This window comes from Colletotrichum truncatum (genome assembly GCF_014235925.2).
Source record: "Colletotrichum truncatum strain CMES1059 chromosome Unknown Contig_0008, whole genome shotgun sequence".
In the NCBI taxonomy this organism is placed as follows: domain Eukaryota; kingdom Fungi; phylum Ascomycota; class Sordariomycetes; order Glomerellales; family Glomerellaceae; genus Colletotrichum; species Colletotrichum truncatum.
Window position 1 is genome coordinate 2,838,878 of NW_027222405.1, and position 23,611 is coordinate 2,862,488.

The 23,611-nt window shown below is 52.8% G+C and overlaps 5 protein-coding genes across 5 annotated transcripts; 4 read left to right on the plus strand and 1 right to left on the minus strand.

The window, feature by feature from the left end:
- Nucleotides 1–1,827: 1,827 nt before the first annotated feature.
- Nucleotides 1,828–2,883, minus strand: CTRU02_212252 (phosphatidylinositol-specific phospholipase C; the record flags this gene model as incomplete). The annotated part of the gene is made up of 1 exon (XM_036727111.1): nucleotides 1,828–2,883. One exon carries the CDS (start codon nucleotides 2,881–2,883, stop codon nucleotides 1,828–1,830), a length of 1,056 nt encoding a protein of 351 aa, XP_036581355.1.
- A 3,344-nt stretch (nucleotides 2,884–6,227) lies between these two features.
- CTRU02_212253 (uncharacterized protein) lies at nucleotides 6,228–6,446 on the plus strand (the record flags this gene model as incomplete). The annotated part of the gene is made up of 1 exon (XM_070205802.1): nucleotides 6,228–6,446. The coding sequence occupies one exon, from the start codon at nucleotides 6,228–6,230 to the stop codon at nucleotides 6,444–6,446; it is 219 nt and encodes a 72-aa protein (XP_070060615.1).
- A 6,580-nt stretch (nucleotides 6,447–13,026) lies between these two features.
- On the plus strand, nucleotides 13,027–14,534 carry CTRU02_212254 (uncharacterized protein; the record flags this gene model as incomplete). Its single annotated transcript, XM_070205803.1, has 4 exons — nucleotides 13,027–13,189; nucleotides 13,307–13,596; nucleotides 13,818–13,874; nucleotides 13,977–14,534. The coding sequence occupies 4 exons, from the start codon at nucleotides 13,027–13,029 to the stop codon at nucleotides 14,532–14,534; spliced, it is 1,068 nt and encodes a 355-aa protein (XP_070060616.1).
- A 4,555-nt stretch (nucleotides 14,535–19,089) lies between these two features.
- Nucleotides 19,090–20,914, plus strand: CTRU02_212255 (DUF300 domain-containing protein; the record flags this gene model as incomplete). Its single annotated transcript, XM_036727109.1, has 3 exons — nucleotides 19,090–19,129; nucleotides 19,212–19,795; nucleotides 19,847–20,914. 3 exons carry the CDS (start codon nucleotides 19,090–19,092, stop codon nucleotides 20,912–20,914), a joined length of 1,692 nt encoding a protein of 563 aa, XP_036581353.1.
- A 674-nt stretch (nucleotides 20,915–21,588) lies between these two features.
- On the plus strand, nucleotides 21,589–22,323 carry CTRU02_212256 (2OG-Fe(II)oxygenase; the record flags this gene model as incomplete). The annotated part of the gene is made up of 1 exon (XM_036727108.1): nucleotides 21,589–22,323. One exon carries the CDS (start codon nucleotides 21,589–21,591, stop codon nucleotides 22,321–22,323), a length of 735 nt encoding a protein of 244 aa, XP_036581352.1.
- Between the last annotated feature and the right edge of the window lie 1,288 nt (nucleotides 22,324–23,611).

Here is a 23,611-nt window from a genome sequence, read left to right on the forward strand (position 1 = left end):
ATCCTGCCAACCAACATTACAACGAGAACCACACGTAACACAAATCCCACCTGAACACTGAGTCTCAACGAAGGTCAGTCAATTAACAGGACTCCCGTCCCAACAAACAACGCCCGCAAGTCCAAACAGACAAGCAACCGCCCACTCTATGTGTACAAAACCTGGAGATCCGGAGATATTGGGCTCTCTGTCATGTAACGCACCGGCGTCAACGCCGGTCGCGGTTCTCTATATCGACGCGTCGCATTAAACCACCCCCGTCCATTATTACACAGTCACCCCCTGGATCCCATGTCGAGCCATAACACCTGAGTCGTACAAATCAAAAAACAATCACCTCAAAACCCCGCGGGCATCCCAAAGCAGCTCCCATAAAGGAGCCTCGTGTCCCAAAACGTTGATCGGCCCAGAATACCACCCAAAGCGAACGAAAAAAAAAACTCAATTGCCATTATCCGCAGCTCCAGCCCTGGCGACCCGGGAAGCCCAGCAACCCCATCACCCATTACTCGCGCGAGCTTCTTCTGATGTTCTCGCCAAGAAACAAAACCGGACAAATGAAGATCCCTCGGGTGTCCCAGTTATTTCGATGTGCCCTGATGTGCGGCGCGCGTTCCTGAAGATCCCCCCTCTGCCGAGTGGCGAATAAACATAGCCAAGGATCGATTGATGCTGCAGAATAATACGCGCGTCCTGTACTTTGTCCTTCTTGACGAGTTGGAAATCGAGCTGGCGAGGGGGAAAAGTGTGAAACAGCCACTTGCGTAGTTGGCGCCGATGCTGCGCGGTAGAGGGTGGGGGGGGGAGTTTGTCGATGGACGTGCGGGATGGTGTGTGTGGGGGGGGGGGGGGGGGGGGGGGGGGGGGGGGGGGGTGTAGCAGTATGAAGAAAGACTGCCAGAATGTCGCTTGCTTACATTTTTTACCCGTCTCGCCAAAAAAACTAGTGTATGGCTCGCCGTCGGGTAATGGCCCTGCGGAAAGCGGGCAAATTAGGTCGCTTGCGTCTAATCACGTATCGAGATACCTGATGATCCGCCAACGAGCGAGACCGCCTCAAACGGGCCGACTCGAGGATTATCATAAGAAACTACATCTTAGCTGCGTCTAGTCGCGTGACTATGATGGATAGCTTTTTTCGCGGTAAGGAATTAGGGGAGCCCCCGGAACGGATGACAGCGAAGCCACGAAGACGAAGACGAAGAACAGAAACAGGACAAGTCAGGTACAATCGGTGGCCGTTGCGGACATGGCGCGCGCGGATCGGCGGGTATCCGACGCTAAGGGTGCCCCAACCGGCCGAAGATCCTCATCTCGGGGGAAAAACTGCGCCGTTCGGATTCGGCCTCAATGAGGACAGGAAAAAGTGGACCCGCAGGATGGATGGGGCCGCGCATGTTGAGAAAAGTATGATAAAAAGAGTGTTTATAAAATACCACGGTAAAAAAAAAAAGGAAAAAAAAAAAAAAGAAAGAAAAAAGATTAATAAAATGAGTTAGGTGGCTCCGCCTTCCGGTCTTCCGGTCTTCCGGTCTTCCGTGCCGGGTCATCGGCATCGTCCCATTATGCGATGGAGTATACATCAACCAAAACATGATATAGTGGATCAAACAAAATACTAGTAGAACCATGTATGCCTGCCTTAGCGCAAGGGGGTGGGCGTATGCAGTAGTACTAGTAGACGCGAGGGAATGAATCGTGACACTGTGTGGTGGAGGTAAGGGATGGGAATGACGATGAATGATGAACAATGTGGTTTGTATTATTGTTTTTTTGTTTTTCTTCTTCTTTTCTTACGTGTGTGTATCTTTTTCAGCTTGCCGCGACTCACAATTCGACGCTACGGTCCGTTAGCGCCGTATTCCGCGCTAGCACCTCGTCTACCAAGGCGCGGCCGGGGAAGTCGATGATGACGATGCCCGTCTTGCCGGCGTCGGCTCCGCCCGCCGTCTCGGCGAGCCAGTCGCCCGTGCGGTCGTTCATCCCGGCCACCGTGTGATTGAGGTTGCCCGCCGCGGCCTCGATGGGCAGGACTCCGACCGACGCGCTCAGGTGCGCCAGGTACAAGACCCGGTTCGAGTGGGGTTTCGCCGTGGCGGCGCGGCGGAGGGCGTTCTCGATGGCCTCCCACTTCATGTACAGGTGCTCCATGCTCGGGATGATCCAGAGGTCCTCGAGCACCATGTCGGCGGACTCCCAGATGACGCCGTAGGGGTTCTTGGGCTGCCTGATGGGGAAGTTCTGCAGGAGGAAGACCTTGTTCCGGAGGGCGCCGAGCGTGGGGTAAGGGGCCAGCTTGTCGTGCTTGTGGAAGTGCGCCTGCGCGCCGGGGGACGTGAGGGTGTCGTTGTGGAGATAGTGGTTGAAGGCGTCCTCAAAGGTCATGCTGTTGTTGCCGAGGGGCCGGCCTTCTTCCTTGAGCCGCATGACGACGGTCTCGCTGGGGTGCGAGTCGAGGAACTCGAACAGCGTCAGCAGGACGCTGGTGTACGAGTGGCCCGTGTACATTGACGCATGGTAGATCTGGATGGAGTCGTTGACGAGACGGCCGCGGATGTCGAGGTAGCGCATGCCGGCGCGCAGCTGCGCCGAGAGATTGTGGTTCTGACACTGGAAGACCTGGTTGCTGAGGTCGTAGGTCATGGTGTCGTGGGTCCCGGGGATGGACAGGCTGGTGAGGTTGGCATCATCCGGGATGGCCTTCATCCACTCGGCGTGGTCGGCCTTGTCGACGTCGAAGGAGAAGTGGGACTCATAGCCGCGGTAGCAGTGGTTCTTGGACTTGACGAAGCAGGGCGCCAGCGACAGGAGGACTGAGAAGAGGGCCGAGATGAGGATGAAGAAGGAAATGACGTAGAGAAGGGGCATGCAATGGAAACGCATGTTGGGCGATGTGATGGTGAGTAAGTGAGTGAGTGGATGAGTGAGCAGGCGCTCACTGAGTGAAGTGAGGACGGCCGGAGGATCCGGTAGATCCGCGATGAGCGGCTCGGGGAATGAGAGAGCCTCTCTCCCGGTGTGACGGCGGAGGAACGTCGCGTTGTGTCTCCGGCACGGGGGTCTCGCTCGCTCCGTGTACAAACAACGACGGGGGAAGAAAAAAAAGAACCAAACACAGGCCTTCTTCTACAAGGCGTCCAAAAAACCTAAATAAATTGCACACGTCCGCACTCGCAGTCGATCATTCAGAAAACAGCAATTCTCAGGGGCAAATGTTGATGTCAGATTGGCTTGTCACGATGAGATGCCACGGTCTCTTTGCCCACGTGGGCATTGACGGTTGAAGCATCGCCCCGACGTTGATCCGGAATTAAAAGCTGTGCTGCGCCTGGCCGGTGGCAGTTCAGGACGCTGGAGGTTCATAGCGTCCCCTTTTTTTTTTCGCCCCTGAGTTTGGGTCCTTGCATCATCAATCTGGGACGCTGTGGAACGGTGATGATAAAGTGACGGAGCAGGCTTGCTGTCTCTCACCAAAGCGAGAGTCTGCGAACTACGCGGACTGTGATGTTTGGCAAAACCAAGACATGTTGGTGTATGGTTACCAAGATTACAATGGTGGGAAACTAAAAAGGGAAGAAAACGCAAGCCTAAATGAAATGTTTAGGTAGCGCCCGGTCCTGCGGGGGGGGGGGGGGGGGGAACCACTATGAACAGGGCAATACCCCGCGTGGTTCGACCAAAATAGGGCGTTGCCGATTTTGTCTCTACCGTTTCTCCGTAGCCAACGAAACAATATACCGGCCTGGCGGTTTTTGTTCGGGATACGCTCGAGATCGCGATTTCTCAATCAATCAATGATCTGCGTAGGGAACTCTGAGCATCAGCCCTTTTGACCGCCACGTTCCATGCCGGGGTAAACCTCTGGCCGGATAGAGAAGAAGGCGGCGCGTCCTGGTTAACAACAGATATGCGGTGTGTCTGTGTGCAATCACGCCCAAAAGAAGGGGCCCATGGAAACCGGCTGTTGGAGCACCTTTCGGCGAGGATACCTACCCCCACGTTTTGAGCAAGGCAGGTGGCTGGCTGACTGGGTTGTCATACGGATAGGTCGTGCGTCGTTGCGAAAGATGGTCATACATCCGCGTCTGCATCTTCAGATCTCTCGGCCGATATATCAGCCATAGTGGCAACTCATCTGGACCCGGAGAATGCCAGACTGCGGAGGTAAAATACTTTGACGCTCTTCGAGGCGTCATCACTTGTATGTAGAAATAACATTCAACGTGAGCCGTCATTGGCTTTCCCACCCATCTATCCCATCCCAGAAACCAAAACAATCGCGTCCCGCGCATTCCCTCGCTGACTGAAGCCTGTCATGTCCCAACCCGTCCATGTTGATTCCCCACTGCTCCCCACCAGCGGCAAATATACATATACTATGGTATATAGCCTGCAGGGTGGGTTCACGCACACCCCCCCAGTCGAGAAGATCGTGAAGGCTTCTCCGCTGCAAGTCAATCCGTAAAGGTCATCTGAAGAAGCGTCCCGGTGGCACAGGACAACAAGGCAGGCTTTCTGGGGGAGGGGAGCTGTTTGAGAAGGGTATGGTGGCGGGGTAACCCTCGCGGCATTTCATGTACCCCTCAACTTTGTAGCCAAAAAAAAAAAAACGCACAAATGGCCCGAGGGGGTTGGGTTTCTCGTTGCATATCATGCCAATTATTCTGGCCGCCGAGCGGTGGAAGACGAGGCGGCGTGAAGGTTCGGGGGTGAAGCGGGGTCGGAGATGCCAACGCAGTCTGGCAATACTTAATGCTCCTGGACACAAAGGTGAATGGTGTGCGTAGACATCTTGGTCGATTCAGCTGGGTTAGAGTTGCTACTACCGGGATTGCTACTACATAGGATGGTATGCCGGGGACCAACGACATGAGCCAAGTACATGGAATATTCAGCGGTTACGTCGTCTGTTTGCACCAGGAGCCTGGGATGTATCCTTCTTAAGTTATTATCTTAACAATGACTAGTTCTGTTCCGTGTTTGAAGGAAACAGAACCAATTGGCATGGTTAAAGAGCAATAATCAACTTCGTAAACTACACCTAGGTAAAATACTTCACCGAACCTCACCGAGAATGAGGCCCCCGCCAGACCACCGGTCACATTACCGTCTTCAAGCCGCCACGGACATGCCGTGCTGAACGGGGTGCCCCCCCCCCCCCCCCCCCCCCCCCCAAAAAGATCCACGGTCCAGGTAAGTCGTAGACGTCAGCATGCGGCCCCTCCACAAGCAAAAGAGAGGGAGAAAAAAAAAAAGATAAGGGCTCCAGAAATCAGCTCATCGCGTATCTGGGCCCGTGTTACGCGTGCATCACTAGCCTCCGCGATGCGGGCTGTGTGGGTGACTTTCTAGCGTAAAAAAAAAAAGTGTACATACGCATCGACTAGTCTACTAGTACCGTACTGTAGTAGTTATGTATGTACGCGCACGAACCGGCGAGGGAGAAAAGGTAGAGGTTCCATTTTTAACGAGGAACTACTAACGAATGGGCAAAAATTTGTGTTGCCCCCTCTCATCGCCAGCCACTTTACTTCATTTGAGCGGGTGTGTCTGAGGCCAATCTTTCAAAGGAATGATTTGAGATCCAAGAGATGAACCCTCACATTCGCCCGCCCAAAAGTTAGTTTCCCGCCGTGGTAAAGTAGAGCATCCCGGCCGGCCGCGGATCCTAAATAAGGAGGAAACATCTGCTTGGGTGGTCTACATGTGATCGGCCAGTCACTCGCCGGCCTCGTATCCCTCTTCAGCCATATCTCTCTCTCTTTCTCTTCTTCGTATACACATGCATGCGTGCCACCACCCCGGTCCTCTCGTAGCTCGCGGCGACCCTCCTTCGGGAACCACACACACTCTCACATACACGCACTCTACTCTTTACTAACTCTGTTCGCCAATCGCGAGCGGTCCCTAGTGTCTCAACGAACAAGAGCCTCCATGTCGATCGTCGTCCGAATGGGCGTCTCGCTTGGCGGAAGGGGGCCAAGACTGTACCAGTGACCGGCAACGTTGGGCTCCGGGAGTTTTACATATTGAAACTTGCTTGTGTGTGTGTGTGTTGTACGAGCTGGATCGTCGGTGTTGCAGATGCAATCGTCCAGCGCAGAGAGCAAGCAGATGGCGGAATAGAGTCAGGGATGAGGATGCAATGCTATGGAAGACCAGGATATTGATATCTAGAAGATAGCGACTGACAGACAGGCAAAAAAAAAAAAAAAAAAAAAAAGGCAATGGACGATAAGTTTCACTGTGACCTTGTTCCCTGCATGACTACGGAGTACTATGGCAGCGAGCCATGGGACCCCGTGGGAGTCGTCGGCCTATCGGCCCTTTGGGAGGTTCAAATCTTGTTTTCTCTCGCGGAGCTATCGAAACGGCGGGTAATGCTTTGCTTGGTCGCCCCCGTCTCTGCTCTCGTCACCAGCATTCCTTGGCTCCGCTCCTCATAGCAGCGAATTGAGTTTTTTTTTTTTTTTTTTTTTTTTTTCTTTCTGTCTGCCTGCCTGCTTAGCATTCTGTATTTTCTTCTTTTGCGGGAGCGATTCGGCATGCATGCGGTGACAGCCGACTGGGGCATCCGGAATAACGCAGCCAAGCTGCATCCGTATCTGTATCTTGGGGTACCAAAAGACTGCAGTCGTTATATCCGTATGCTAGTGGTAGGTTTGCAGTCATCCAGCACGGAGTTACCTCCTGCAGGCGCCGTAGGGACACAAACTGGATCCGCACCAGCATCACATCACGCATGTCTTCCTGCGGCATGAGGGCCTCTGCTTAGTGCCGACGTTGCGCGTTCCTCCATACTGGATTGGACTTCTTTTTTACCGGTGACTACAAAGTAGATGCGAGGGCGAGCGAGCGAGGCTGGCAATACGAACACCAACACACACTCTCCCCGTCATGTGGTGTCTTTCCGCATGCTTTTCTGACGCCCATTGTTCGGTAGCCATGGCCACGGTGGTCAGTTGAGACTCTCTGAGCTGGGCTAGAGACCGACCCGGAACCTAATATGGCGTGCTGAGCCGAGCATGTCATCAATCGTGTGTACGGATGGGCATGGTGACGACCAAAACTCTAGAACCCGGACGGCATCTCGAACAGTCGGAACATGCCCGGCTGAGTATCAGTTGGCCTCCCCGGAAGTGTAGCGTGGAGCACCACTACGTACTATGTGTACGGTAGTAGACTTTTTAGCTCCCCTCGAAGTCCCGGGGTCAGTAGTAGTACATGGTAACGGGGAACATCGCTGTGCGGCACAGCCTCTCGTCGGCCATTTAACAGGGTACAGGTGAAAGAGAGAAAAAAAAAAAAGTGTATGGGTGGCTTATTCTCCGGAAACCGCTGAAGCCAGTTAAGCGTTTGTCTGTGAATGGTTTAGACGTCGGCAGATATATCTTCTTTTTGAAGGCGACGCGCCTTGAAATGCAAGATTGGTTGGGTTGGGGGAACCCCCCCCCCCCCCGCGCGCCTCGGACGTTGGGGGGGCTCATCGAGATAGCAGGAGTTACAATGGTGGAGGAAGGGGGGAGGGAGGTATTCGTCCGGTCTTTTCTAGTGACGGATGAGATGGTGGCCTTTGGTGGTTAGCTCTGGACAAGGATGAGGCACCGGAATAAGAGACGATGGCAGGCGGAGGTGGTATCGGCAACAGGCACGGAGAGGCCCAAGAGCCAAGGCCAGGACCAAGTCGGTAAGGTCTGCCGCGTGGTTGGCGCCGGCTTTCCCATCTTGGGGTGTGGGATGGTAGTAGCCACGGATCTGCTCACGCGAAATCAATCAATGGTTTCCCACGGATTGGTCATTTTGGAGTAGCTCGCTCAGCGATAGTAAGGGAGCGTTGAAGGCGCAAACCTGATACTGCGCCTTAAGCCTCAATGGACAAAAATGGATGGGAGGTCCCTGCTAGACCGCGGGATATTTCGTTTCTTCTTTCTTCTTCAACATGTCCCATTTTCTTGATCCTCATTTGGCGGTTGTTTCGATGACGGCGGAGACTACGATGGGGGGGAGGTTTTGTTGTGGTGCTAAACTAGTACCGGCACGTAAGGTCGGTGTCGAGTATGCGTGGGAGTGGGACATGGAAGAGCAGAGAAGATGGAGTGTGTGACGAGAAATGATGAGACTGTGCTCCCCCAGAGTTCTAGACGTCTAAATGGGCGAGTGTGTAACTTTACTGACGTGGGGATGGTTCACGCTCAAGAGAGCCGAGTGAACCGGGCAGAATGGAGTTTAATGGGACACGGGAAATGACTCGACGTGCCAGTCTACGGCCCAGAGCTTACTGATACTCCGCCTGTGACAAGAAAGATCGTGAAGAAGAAAGTCTGGGGGAGGAGGGGGGAAACCCGCTGAGCAGACAACTGGTTGCCATCGTCAGTGAGACCGGGGCTTGAAGTCAACACCCGCCGAAAAGGAGAGGGGGGGCCGCAAAAGAATTGGGAAAAAAGCATCATATAGTAGACCCTCATATTACTGGCTGGGGCACCAGTGACCGAGACAACCGGCGGTCCCGACTGTTCTCGTATCGACGCCGCGAACAAGAAGGAAAAGGCCTCGTGGGAAGGAGGATGAACACATGGGGAGGAGGAGAAGGATCAGTAGTACTACTACTAGTAAAAGCAGTTGGCAGGGCAGAGGCGAAGTGAATAGTTTCCGAATAAGGGCAAGACGAGCGGATTAGCAGCGGGAAGGACACAGGGAATAAGGACATTAACAGCCAGTAAAAGCGGGAGCAGTGGTGTGAGAGTGCTGTCTTCACATAAAAAAAGCGACGGAGTACCGATACCCTACCGTAATGAAGCTTCGGGTGACCTGGGCAGACAAAACAGCGAGAAAAGGCGGATTTCATGCCAAGAGCCTTCGATGGGGTCAAAAACATACAAAAAAGGGCATCTTCGGTGTTTGAGACGGAACGCAGAAAAATGAAAAAAACGTGGCCGCCCTGCACAGGAACAAGCAAAATGAGATGAAGCAATTGGGACGGTGGATGCATCACGACTCAGACACCCATAAGTAAAGTGAGGGCACAATAAGCAGAGTGGGCAGAATGAAATCAAAAATGAGATGAAAGGGGTCTGATCCAGATATGAAGACCCGGGCCGCCACCATTTTTTTTTTTTTTGAAATTTCCCGCCCATCCGCCTTGGAATCCAATCTCACGCAAGAGGCGGTTTCTACCTTATTTTGGCGTGCTTGGGTATGAAATCTGCCTGCCTGCATACTCTCCGTTCACTCGTTTAATTCCATCTGCTTCAGCCATAAGGGAGGGGGGAGAGTAGCAGGAGGCACTCGGCGTCACGCTCGACTCACAAAACCTCGGGACACATCAGAATTGGTTTTTTACGAGCTGGAGGGGGGGGGGGGGGGGGGTTGCTGCGGATGCAATTCTGCCAAAATTGGATAAGGGGGCACCCCTGGCCTAATCTTCTGCCACTTGGCGACAAGAGATCATCGCTGCGGGGGAGAACTCTGTCGTTTTTTTTTTCCTCTCCTTCTTTCAGCGCTTCCAGGCCCAGAGACCCCGGTGACGGTGGTTTGGGGGAAAGATTTACAGGTGGGGAGAGACAGCTGGAGTTTCTGGAGCCTCGAGCAATTACACATTGAATTGCTGCTAGTAGTGAAGGTTCGCAGCTGGATTCTAGCGAGGAATGCGGGCATCATGCCTGTGGAATAAACATTGGTCAGGCACCCAGGGTGCTACGATACTGCAGACACTCTCTTCTCAACTACTACCACTTGTGCGTTAGTGCATGTGGATAGGGACATAGTACATACAGAGAGCTATTGCTATGTATGGTGTCAGATCCACCCATCACATATTAGCAGCTTCTATGGCCTGTGCGTCCGTCTCTTGGCAGTGGGGAGTGACGACATTGGACAGGGTGCCAGGGGATCGGGGGACCAGGGGAGGACAAGGACCGGTCGCGCAGTGACGGTAACGATCAGATCAGATCATCATGGCTTCCGGGCTGGCGGTGCCAACGTTGGCTAACAAAGATGGATGATGAATGGTTCAAGGGGAAATATACATAGGTAGCAGTCAGTGGTCCCCTCGAGACTTGGTAAGGGGACCGGATGCGAGGCTGTAAGTAATGGTAATATACCATAGTAGCACTGCTCACAAACAAGTGAACGGCGTATGTCTATCCACTCGGGCAGTTCAGTCGGTCCGCCCGCACATTGCGTTTGATTTCGATGTTCATCGAGACCCTGCACACCTGACAAGTGCTAAACTGCATCCAGGCACACACACCTTCGGGATGGATGCGCCGGCCGCGCGGGCGGGTTCCCTGGAGCGTTCTCAACGGCCGTGATGTTGTGTTGGCGCTCAAGTACTGGCGCTGTTGGCCATTGAAGCCGTGTTTGGTCGGAGTTGTTATGTTATGTCTGTATGAAATATAGTGATGGATATAGTAGGCAAATTTAATTCCCCTGCCGTAGGGCCCCAGAGGAGGGTGATATGGATAAGGCAGATAAGGATAACACCTGCCCGAAGAAGCTCATTTGCGGAGATGTGAATAAGGAGGGCCTGCCTATATCCGTAGTGCAAACAAAACAAAAAACGGGCACAAGGACCAGTTGCTCCCTGTTATTCAGAAAGCCTCTGTTCATAAGTACTAACGCAGTAGCTCATCATGGTCATGGTCGTCTCTGGGCTTCCAGATGAGCCAATTCAGGGCTGGTGAGGTGAGCAGCAAGAACAAAAATAAAACCCCAAACCCCAAACCCCAAACCCCAAACCCAGAACCACATTGACTTATACCTATCTCCCATCAAGTCGGTCAGTCAGCCAGTCAGCCACCCCAGCCGATGGTGCGATGTTGCTTCTTTGCACACCTATTGTTTGACATCTACAACGTATTCTTGGCCATCGGTCTCCATCCATTGTGACCATATGACTATGAGTGACTGTGACCGCCCACCGCCTGCTGCACAGCACAAACCACACAAGACAACATTCATGAGCAAATGGCATGGCATTGCTGTCACCATGTCCCACTTTGACAGTCGCCCCGCGGTTTGGGATTAGAGACCCATATTGCCCGAACCCGAAGCCACCCCCCAGCCGTTGTTCTGGTTGGTGGTCGGGTCGTGTTCCTCACTTTCTACTCCCTGGTCCTGGTCCTGACCAAAAGTCCGCAATAACCACCACCACCACCACCATGACCCCTGGTCACGTCAAACCCACTCTTTTTTTCTGCATGTTCCAACCACCCACTCGTTCCATCTTCCAGTGACTGCAACATTGGTACGGGGTACTTTGCCTACCGCTATACACGGACAACAGTACATTTCCATTGCTGCTGATTCCCAGTTGCTAGCGCCTCATCATCCACCCGCTCGCACACCCCCAGCACCCTCTCATCCTCTACAGCTATTACATCGTCGCTATCCGTACCTATCCAAGGTAGCTAACTAATGACCAAGCCGTCATTTCCCATCCATGGTATCCATAGTCACCTCTCTCTCTCTCTCTCTCTCACCATCAAGCCTACCCTTTTTTACCTGTAACCTCCCTCTGGTCGCTCCACCAGCTGCTTTCCATACTCTCACACACACACACTCTCTCTCTCTTTCTATTTCTCTCTCTTCCCTCTTCCCTCTTCTTCCCTGCTTCCTTAACACCTTTTGGCCTTAGCTCCATTCGTTGCCTCACTTTTTGTTTTATTTTTATTTCCATTTTTTATTCTCTCCCATTCTTTCCCTCATTATTGTACGAGGTCTCCGCCTTTTGCGCTTTTGCCTTTCCTGGTAAACCAAGCACCCCCCGGCCATCTCCCGGAAAGAAAAAAAAAAGAAAAGAAAAAACAACCACCAAGCTCCAGCACCACCCACAAAGTCGCTTCGCTGCAGCCAACACCTCGTCTCTCGCTCCCCTGCCCTTGCTTGCTTGGGGTCTTACTGTTGCTTCCGCTGCTTCTCTGCCGGTGTCGCCTTTCTGCTGCAGCTGCAGATACCTTGCGGATACCGGTCTCCAATCGTCCTGCTCTGCACCAACCACTTCTCTCGCTTGCCTTCCTTGCCTGCCTCTTTCGCTTCTTCTCCTCTTGGCTCCTGGTTCTTTTCTACCCAGGACTGCCTGACCATCACCACCTCCTAACCTTCAACCTCATCTTTACTCTCTCTCTCTCTCCTCCTACCCAGCCGACCGGCAAAAGGAAGAGTCCTGGGATTCCGACAACGGCGTCATTCTGGCTTTAGCCCTGTCGACCTTACACACTCCAGGTTGTTCCTTGCACAACCACCCAACCACGCCAGCGACCTCCTTCACTGAGAGGAAGCTCCCGTCATATACCACTTATTCCGCCTGTTTTGTGCACCTGGCGGTCTTGTCTCACAAGTCTCCAATTCTTACTCACTTTCCACGCACTAGTAGTCTTTAGGGGCAATCCTCCAAGTCACTTTGTGGATGCTTGGCTGTTCTCACTAGTATTGTTTGGCGGATTCACTTTGATTTCACACCCGAACCTTTTTCTGCCCTCCGTCCACACTTGGCGCCAACAAATCTTGGACCGACGCCACAAGCCGTCGCCTTCTTCCCTTCCCTACCTTCTTCTCCCGTCCAACCGGCTACATCCTCGTTCGAGTAGGGACCTTCTCAAAAAGACCCTTTCATTCTCGCCGCCCGTAAACACGTCGAAACATTCGAGATCCCAACGGCAATTCAACACAACATCTCCCGACTACGACCTTGGACGTCTTTGTTGCCGTCCTCGCTGAAGCGTCGACTCCCGAGTGCCGTTTCCCGACTATCTTGCGTGGCCGAGTAGGACAGACTCCGGATCACACCTTTGGGAAGTGGGAATTTAACCTTTTTCCTCCTGCTGCTCTCCGCCCGATCTGGACGTCAGATGTCAGCTTTGTGAGGCCTTGAACCCCCGGGATTTGTGAGTGGCAGACCTATCCCCAATCATGGTTTCCCTCGAGTCTTGCTGCTCGAACCTTAATCAACCCGTGCCTCCTCTTCATTCGAATGCCAACGCTGACATGGTCCCCATCTTCAGGCTTGCCCATCGAGACGCTGCGAACATGGCCTTCTCTCACCGAATTACGAGACATTGGGGCATCTTTGCCCTCGTCCTCTTATCATGGGTTGCTCTGGCCCATGCCACGCCTAATCTAAGTGTGCTCATGCCTCGACAAGTTCAGCAGACGCTCTGCTCAAATCAGAACACTGCATCCACCAACGCAAGTACGTTTACATTCAACGGAGGACTTGATGTTTCCAATTGCTTGGCAGCAGAGAGGGATTCGTTTTCTTTGCCAGTAACCAAATGGACCAGCCCTGACTAACCCTTGTACCTGTTAGATTTAAGTATATGGCAAACAGGCGGACTCTGTTCAGACTTTTGCCGAGAAAAGAATGCCGCATTCGCCGTCGTCCAGTGGCAGTCTTGCTGGTGCTCCGACGTGGCTCCGGCCTCGTCAAGTCAGGCCGAAATAAGCGACAAGTGCAATGACATCTGTCCCGGTTACGATATCGAACGCTGCGGCTCGCGGCCGAATTGGTACGGCTATATCCAACTCGCAAAGACCCCTACCAGCACTGCTGGTGGTGGAAGCGACACCACAACCAAGGCCCCGTCAACAACATCAACAGTGAGTATCTTCCTCCCCTTGCGGCTTCCGTGAAAAGCATGCGTGATTTCATGTGATTTCTTGCACGATTGCACCACCCCAGATTCCTGTCACCGCCTTCACCAACCTGTGTGATGCCCTTGTTTAATCAATCGTCTGGACTTCAGGCCCCTCCGGCCCCTCCCGCTCCTCCAGCTCCTCCCGCTTCAACTACTGTTAAAATTACGATAACTGAGACTGAGGCCCCTCAGGAAACGTCGACATCCAGCTCGAAAACGACGACTTCGTCAACAATCTCTGTATGCCTTGCCTCAACAGCCCTATCACCACGCCGTGCCCGATTCTTAGTGTTCTCAGATGATACAGACATTGTTTACGGGCGTATGCTAACCGAATTTTAGACCACGAGCAAGCCTGGAACCACTATTAAAACGGTCACCGCCGATGGTACTGTCAAGACAGTTACTGTTACGCCGACAGCCACCGGAGCCGATGGAGCAACCGGTGCTTCAGAGTTGACACCCTCGAGTCGACCGTCAGGGAACGGTATGAGCACAGGTGCCGTTGTGGGAGTCGTGGTTGGTGTTATCGCCGCAGTGGTTGCATTTGCGGGCCTGGGTCTATTCCTGTTTTTCAGACGACGCAAGCAGAACCAGCAAAAGGATATGGTGGACACGCCCAGTCACCGCGGAAGCTCATCCGGCCACGCCAGCTCGCCGCGCAACCTCGAGATGGTAGTTACAGTCGACGGCGGACGATGGGATGCCGACGCAACCAGCGATCATCGACGCAGCCGCCTCATGGCACACGACCCTCGCATGGAGCCTCTCGGAAGAGGCTTGTACATGAACAACAAGAGCGCCGAGAGCATCAACACATTGCGCGACGACCAAGATTATTCTCGCAAGGTTCACAAGCCAGTTCTGCGGGCGACCAACCCCGATCCGGATCCCCAATAATGGGTAACGGAGCCTAGGGGCGGACCAAGATGACAACACAATCATCGTTCACGACGTACACGAATTCGGTCCCGGTACAAACATTTTTGGTCTTTGCATTGAGCTTTTGAGATACCAGGGCGGCGTTTCGTTTTGATTTCGCGGGACACAACAGGGAAAGGCATTGGATGAGAGAGGATCCTTCACAGCAACAAGGGGCCCGGGAGGGCCCCCAAAGCTCTACGACATCTGCAGCAAAGAGACAGCATGGACATCAGACCACTGAGTCACGGACACGAACACACACATCACATTGGCAACACGATGAGCGCCGATGGACGGCTGCCCATAATTTCGATTTCATCATTCCCCGTTTGAAGTTGTGATATTCGGCGACGTAGGGCGAGATCGCAAGACAAAAGCGGAGGGATGGGGGGAATAGTAGTATAAAGCAGCGTTCAATGGTCATAGACGGAAGCGGCACTTCATATCGATTATGAAATTTGATCAATGAAACCCCGTAGGTATAATGACGGACGGCAATTGTACATACATGAGCGAAACGTGGACAAGACGATAAGTCTGTCACGAGCGGTTTGGATGGATTGAGATTGGTTACAACCGGTAACAATTGACACACCATTGCGCGTCTACATGGCACAGTTTGCGGGTGACGATGCTGAGACGACACGTAAGAACAGGTCACGAATAACGGAGGAGGTAGCACGATGTTTGTCGAGCTGAGCTGCGGTGAGCATAATCTGTGTAGCGGCGCGCGGTCTCAGACGGCATGAAAGCAGCAAAAGGCTGCATGCCGGTTGGAGCGCGTATAAACCTGAAAACAGGTTTTTTTTTCGTTGTTTTTATTTTTGTTCTTTTAGTTGCGAAAATACGTAATAACAAGCATACTGATGCGCGCATTCTATTGTTTCATGATTCTTGTTTGGCCTCCCTATGTCGCGAGCGACGGGATTGAAGATCGAGATTATGCCCAAAGCCGCCGCCGTCGTCTCGGAAGGATTGATTTCGGTACTACTGCTTCGGGCCGGGGCCGTTGGGGGGGGGGGGGGGGGGGTTCCAAGGGAGGTACCTGTCTTTCTTAAATTTGGATACTTGGATTTGACGTCGGATCATGGGATGATGATATTTGGGCCTCTTGTGAGTGACGTGCATCATTCTATTGTATGTTTTATCTAATTTTTTTTCTCATTCATGTTCATTTCGTTTGGGTTTACATGTTTACGGCGTCAATGGTCCCCACAGCGCGCGTATTTAATACGAGGGGCGAACGTTGGAAGACGGTACCCTCTTTTTTTTTTTTTTTTTGGGTCTACCTGGGTTATGACCGTCAGGGGTGATTTGTTCTCTATGTGTGTATGAAATGATCTGATAGGGGGGAGTGAATTTGGTGTGTGTAGTCCGTCTAACCACCCCTCCCCTCCGACGCGCCGGCGGCTCACGCTACGGCGGGATGGATGGTCGGGACCGGCGCGGATAGGCCGCGGTGTGTGGTTCTTGTGTTATTTTTTTGGGGGGGGGGAGAGGATCGACGTGTGTGGGTTCTAAATACACACATGTTAGCCCTGGCGGAGGGATCCAATGGGCTTTTTTGCGTGAGGATTTGTTTTTGTTGATGTCATTTGTAATTTCGCAGAGATTTCGTAGGTCAGGGGTTTGGAAAGCTTAGCACTTGTGGAGGTGGTGATGTGCGAGTACAGAGTACGGAGAGTGCGGTTTCTGGGAGATGGGGTTTGTGGTTTTGCGTATGTCCTGGGTGTGTTGTGATGTATCGTCCTTCGGATGGTGTAATAGATGATTACTGGATGTTTACGATGCTGTATTGTCTAGTTGGACTGTGTTGTTTACACCTTGAGACATATCCTGTCCAAATTTACCTACCTCGGCTCTCTGGAAGCTGTTGATGGCACTACCAGTTCATTTTAGCTGCGTGGAAATTGCTTACACGGCTGCATTATTTTTTAGCCAGGTGAGTTGGACACATTTAGGGGAAGCTGGCAGTCAATCGGTGGACTGGACGACGTGAAAGCCCGAAGCTAGCTGAAACCAATTCGCGAATGACGCGATGAAGAAGAAAAATCCACGAGGCTAAGCATTAGTCCGCTGCCGGTAGTCGAAGTAACGGAGTCGGGTCTTTTTTGGTGAGGTCAAATGCGCTCTGTAAGGGGAATAAAAATAAAGGGGAGTGCTACGTGGTATGGCGTCGATAGTGGCTTATTCGTACCCCATATGATCTAGTGAGATGGTGCCCCCTATACAGAGCATGATTGATAACAATGGTAGACTCATGTGTTTCTTTTGCAGTCTCCCTTTTCGGATCGGATGTCGCTGCCGTTTGGCGTTGGTCGATCATGTGATGGTTGAGATAAGCGTAGATTGGCGCGGGATGGGAGGAGGCAGGAAAAAGGAAGGGTGCATGTTTCGAAACGGGAGACGGTTCGAGATTGATGGCGGAGAGACTTTGTAGCTAGTGAAAGGTGAGAGTGATACGGCAAGGCGAGACGTGCATATCTGGAACAATGAATAAGGCAAGGGAGAGACGTTTCGTTTGATTGCAATCTCGACGACGGCGTTATGAAAGATGAATGCTGGCGGTGAACGTTCGTGGTGATTGATTCGGCATGAGTCGGATCCTTCGTATTACACACGGAAGGATATACGGGGCAGTGTAGGTGGGCGGAGTTGACGGTGATCCTCCGCCCTGTGGCTGGGGGCGGGCGGAACTGGTAGTGCACTATGGTCGTGGGAATAGCTTCAGGTTCCCGGCTGTCAAGGTCAGCTGTCAGTTCAGCTTCCGCCCCAATGTGCGGCGCGGAAAGTGGGAGGTATGCCCGGAAATAGCTGGGTTTGGGCGGCGTGCATTAGGTTGGGCTTTTTATTTTTCTATTTTTTTTGTAATAAGGTGGTGGTGGTCCCAGAGGGGCATTTTAGCTCCGTATTATGGCAAAAGTACGGATCCTCCGACTATTGATGCATGGCAACGCATAGCAACTTTGGGGCCGTGCCCCTGTGACGTATTCGCCTGTCAGTTCAGCTGTCTCGTTCGTCTCATCGAGGTTTCTGCGTTTGATCATCCTGCGTTCGGCCTAGAAACAACTCCTTGGTCGGGGCCGATTTGCGATTTACGGGCAAGGAGCCGGGTGGTCTCCCTGCATAAGGCAAGGCGACAGATTTGTTCGGGGATTTATTCTGCTCCCGTTTGGGTCTGTTTGCTCTTCGTCTGTTACAACCGGGAAAGGCGAAAGAGAGAAACTGAGGGAGGGAGCCGCCGTGAGGGTCCCACCCCTGCTGATGAACCCCCGTAAGCTATCTCCGTGCGGACTACGGAGTATATCCGTCCAGCCTTATTTGGAAATCAAATAATCAAGGTGGCCCCGTTCGTATACGCGTTCTCCGAGACGGACGCGGCGTTAGTTTGAGGTGACAGAGCACGACGTCCCCTTTCTAACTGAGAAAGCGCTCGCTCACTAACGAGGCGAACACATTGGACGACAAAAGTCAACCTCAGCTCAATGTTCTGGAGGAAGAGCTTCCATGTGAAGGGAAACCCCCTGAAAGCCCAAAGACCGACGACTATGTGCTGGCCTAGAAGTGGTAGGGGTCTCGTTGCTGACTGGCCAGCGTCTTCGTCAGCGGCCCTGTAATCTTAGCGCGCCGACTTAGCGACCCTTGGCACAGCCACCCGACTCGACAAACGGGGGGCCAGCAGCAGCGGCAGGAGCAGGACTTGTGACCTTCTAACGACCCCGGATCTTACGGTTACACCTGTCGCATTCCATTCCCTCTCTTAACTTTTTTTTCCCTCCCACCATCTTTCTCCCTCTCCCTCATCTCTCAATCTTATCTGGGCTGACAATTATTTCGGCCTTGGTTCTTGGGTTGCGTCTTCTATTCTTTGTTTTTTTTTTCTTTTTTTTGGTTCCCTTCCACAAATCCATTTTACTATTTGCTACGGGAGACGTTAGACCGCAATCACCTCCTCCTTCCAACCCAATTATATCCTTTTTTTTAAGTTGCGGAAACCCAGACGAAAGCGAGATTCGAACGAACGCTTGTAATTGCGCCAGCGACGGTCCTTAATTTTTTGTGGAATTTTGCGAGAGGAGGATCGGCCTGGACATTGCTGAGACCCGCGGCTGCTCACACGACCCAAATCATTACGACCTTGGAACTGCGACTCGAACAGCTGGCACAGTCGAGAGAAAGGGAGCTTTGAGCCGGATAACAAAAGACGAGGAATAGCTTCATTGGGAAAATTCGTCCCAATCCCCGCCTCCACCTCTCCCGAGAGACTTCCTTCTGCGAATTGCAGACACTAAAGCCACGAGTGATAAGCTCTGCCAAGACCAGCACACGCTCAGTTCCTGCAGCCGACGGGGGGGTCTTGGCGATCGTAAATCCCACCCACACCCACCACACCCACAGCACCACACTTTACTCTTAACCTCGTCAACGACACTGCCAACGGCCCTCGGCGGCGTCGCTTTCTTCTGCCTCACTTTTTTTCCCCTCTGATACCGACCGTTCCTCTCGAGGACGAGGACGTCGGACCGTCAAGATGAATCTCACGTGTAATTCCACCCTCGAGGATATGAGGAGTACGTCATTCCCCCCCAGATAACTCAGCCCAGACTCTCCTGTCCTTGTCTTCCAAGCTAACATGTCTCTCCTGCGCCCTAGTCCTCCCCGGCTCCGAAATCCTCATCGCCGGCCCGTTGACCTTCCATGACCTGGCTCTCATTATCGCCGGTTCCTGTACCATCATCGCCATCTGCCTGTCCCTCTACCTCGTTTTCATGCACGCAAACAATTACACGAAACCCCGCGAGCAGCGCCAGATCATCCGTATCCTCTTCATGGTCCCCGTCTATGCCGCTTCCTCCTTCCTCCAGCTCTATTACTACTGGCATGCCGTCTACTTCCAGGTCATGAGCGATTGCTACGAGGCCTTTGCCATCGCCTCCTTCTTCGCCCTCATGTGCCACTACCTCGCACCGGACCTGCATACTCAGAAAGACTACTTCCGTAATCTGCATCCCATCAAGCCCTGGGTCTGGCCCGTGAACTGGTTCGCAAAGTGCTGCGGCGGCGAGAGGGGGCCCTGGCGCACTCCCAAAAGCGGTCTGACCTGGTTCAACATCAATTGGATCGGCATCTACCACTATGTCTTTGTGCGCGTTGCAATGACCCTTACTGCGGTTGTGACGCAATATTTCCACCGCTATTGCGAAAGCTCCAACAACCCCGTCTTCGCCCACGTCTGGGTACGTCCTGCATCCAGGGATGGTTTGTTTACATAGCTAACTGATCGACAGGTAATCTCCATCAATTGTTTGGCCGTGACGATTGCCATGTACTGTGTCATTCAGTTTTACGTCCAGCTGCGTGAGCCCCTGGCGCCGCACTCGCCATTCCTCAAGGTTCTCGCTATTAAGCTGGTTGTCTTCTTCTCCTTCTGGCAGGTGACTTGCATCTCCCTCGCCACATCTACCCTCGACCTCGTCCACCCGAACAAAGTCCTCGCCTACCCCGACATCAAGGTCGGCATCCCCGCCCTGCTATTGTGCGTTGAGATGGCACTCTTTGCGCTTTTGCATCTTTGGGCGTTCCCTTGGAGGCCGTACGCCCCTGGCGCGAAGCCAACCTACTACCCTAACCCCGATGCGCGCGACATTAACGCTCCTTTGCGGGAAAATGAGCACTCGGCTCCGTCCGGCGGCTGGCTCGGCCTGCGCGCCGTCGGTGACGCTCTCAACCTATGGGACTTTGTGAAGGCCTTTGGTCGCGGAATGCGCTGGCTCTTCTGTGGTGTCAAGCGCCGCAAGGAGGATCGAAGCTACAAGACCGCCGCCAGTTTGGATATGGACGACCTCGATAAGGGCGATACGGCCTACCGCGCGGATGGCGCCAAGAGCACCGACCATCTTCCTATCGCCCATGAGTTCCGCCGCAGCACTTACCTCCAGCCTTCAAGGCCTCCCCCGCGACCATCCCGCACCGATAATGAGAGCGACAGCCTCATCGCCAACGCTCAGCCCCACGCCTCCGAAATGTCGCCTCCCCGCCGCCCAGCGCGACCCCTATCTCCCTTGTCGCCAATTTCGCCCTACGAAGACAAGGACTTCGAGGCAACTGGCATGGCGCCTGCGTATCGTCCAAGGAGGGACCCGGACGCTGAGTGGGAGAGGACGGCTCTGGCGCCAAGTCCTGGAATTCAGGGGCCTCGAGACCTGACGCAGCAGAGAGTCGGCGACGCCCTTTGGGGATCACGTAGCCCTGGGCCCGAAAGCCCTGTGCATCCGATTAGTGGCGAAGTGCATCCGGCGTTTAGGAACGAAAATGGGGGATATAACGGCAACGCGGGACCCGGCCAGGCGTTTTGAGCTGGGGCAGGGTTGCGTGAGGATATGAGCCCTGTATACGGTGCCATTTTCACGCCAAATAAGGGTTTTGTATTATGGGCGGATGCTTTGGGCTTTTGCGTGCATGGGATGGCGTTGTTTCACGAGATACCACATCATTTAGCTGATTGTGACGATACTACAATTCATGAGTCAATTTCATTAATCGTTGGTGTGAGGTCCGATGGTGATTGTACATGTTTCTCTGTGACTTACCGAGATGCACTTGCTCTGCCTTACGAGAAAAAAAAAAAAAAGGAAGAAGCTTGTTTTGCATCATGCGAGCTAGCTCAGTAGTTCTAAAAGCTATACACAAGCTTTTAATAGTATCAAGGGGTGGTATATCGTCGTATTTTTATGTCCTTGCTGGAGTCATCACGCCGTGCCAGTCATGGTTCGCATGTCTAGTGGCCGGTGCCCCACTGCACACACCACTTTGCGATTTTATCCTCGATCAAATCAGGCGACTTTTGGAATTGACGACAGTGTCACTCGGGCTAACAACCACAATATCCTCGCTACACCCTAAGGAAAATAGGCAGAAAGGGGAAGAAGGGGCAAGGAATAAGTCCCTACCATCAAAATTAGAAGAAAGGAGGAGGGATTGGGACCAAAATTAAGAAAAAAAAAAAAAAAAAAAAACCCATCCAACGGAAATGAGAGAACTCCCCATCCGCCCCTCGGGCATCTTCTGGCAAGACGACTTCATCACGGCAGAGCACGAGGCCGAGCTCATCGACATCTTCCGCAACGAGCTGGAGTGGCCCGAGCGCAACGGCCGGCTGTCGCTGCACTACGGGTACACCTTCGACTACAAGACCTTCGGCGTCGACCCGGACGTCCCCTTCATCCCCTTCCCGGACTGGCTGCGCCCGCTCATCCCGACCGCCGAGGGCCGCGACCCGGACCAGGTGTGCCTGCAGCATTACCCGCCGGGCGCGGGCATACCGCCGCACGTGGACACGCACTCGGCGTATGATCAGCTGTATGCGCTCAGCCTCGGGTCGAGCGTCATGATGCAGTTTACGCTGACGCACCCGCCTGCTGCTGGTGCTGCTGGTGCTGCTGGGGATGCGGAAGGGGAGAAGGAGATGGTGGAGGTTGACCTCGTGCCGAGGAGTATGCTTCAGATGTCGGGAGATTCGAGGTTGCATTGGACGCACGGGATCAGGAAGAGGAAGACGGATACGTTGCCTGATGGTACTGTCAGGCGGCGCGAGGATAGGTGGAGTATCACGTACCGGTGGGTTAGGGAGCCTGCGGTTTGCGAGTGTGGGAATCTGAAGTTGTGTGATACTGCGCAGCGGAGGGCGGGTGTAGAGAAGGAGTACCGGTGGAAGAAGGGGGATGAGAAGGGGGATGGGACAAGTGAGGCTGCAAGGGAATCATGATGAGAGAGAGTGTGTGTGTGTTTGGCTATGGAGGTGGTATAGATGTGTGGTTGGTAGCGACGCGGGTACAGTTTAGGCTGCTAGAGTTGTACACACGGTTGACTGATGTCGAAAGAGCATATAAGAGACTCACGGGCTACAATACCTTCTTGGGAGGTGTGACGAGATGGACGACTTTTGGACATTGAGGTTCCTGTTGAAAAAGCGCAAGTATCGATACTAGAGGAACTACGTGTGGTGGGTTTTTGAGTTTTCCAGATACAGCAGCGGCATCATCGCCCACGAACTGGCCGGTAAACTATTCTAGTTTTCTTGCCAAATGAGAAGCTTCTAGAGCGAGTTTCAACTTGCTTATTCCGAAAGCTCCTGGCTTGACCTACCAAAGGTTTATCCACTTAGGAGTCGCTGAGGTCTGGGTAAGGTAGTGAGTTGAGTGTTACAGTGCCCGCGAAAGAAGCTCTGCGGCGATCCGCCCTGAGCTTTGTGAGCACGTACCGTCTGGCAGCTGGACAATTATGGTACATAATCTGTGGCTATTGGGAAGTAACATTCATTAGATATATCACAACTTATCTGCCAAATGTCGGGTGACTTCAACTATACCTCCATCCGCAATGCTGCAAGCAACTGGGGCCGAATCTGTCCTGGTTCTCCTAGCATATAGACTATAACTACAGCGCTCTTTATGCAGCATATGAGCTTCTCAGCAGTCACTACAATCTTGAAGTCTCATCACTGCAAGTATGTACTGCGTTGTCAACCGTAGCCAATTGAGGTGGATGGCCGGGTATCACAACTGCCTTGGGCAAATACCCCTCGCAGCTGGGCTGCTAGGTCAAGCTTTAGTTTTTCCACTCCGCCAAGTAAGAAATAGCCTCTTTTGATCGCCAAAATTTCCTTATTTTGCGTCTGAAGGTACGCTATCTAGGGGTGAGGGCAGCCATTCTTCACTTCACGCGTGAAGGAGGAGTTCTTTGTGCGCTGGCGCTTGTTAATTTTACGTAACTCAATATATGCTATTCTACAGTCATGTTTATTAACCATGAAAACATTGCAAAACACATCTCCTATTCTAAAAATCAAAGGCAATGGTGTGCGAGTATGCTGGCTGTTGAAATCTTTGTCGTAATTGAGTAGAATTTCTGCACACAGACATAAGTTTCCTTCCTTCAGAGACTGCCGGCCTGACGGGTCATATTAACTCAAAACCCTCTACTTCATAGTGTGAAAGTTCCATCCGGCCACACATCCTTATGTGTACCTCAACCATTCTTCTATACAGACACAC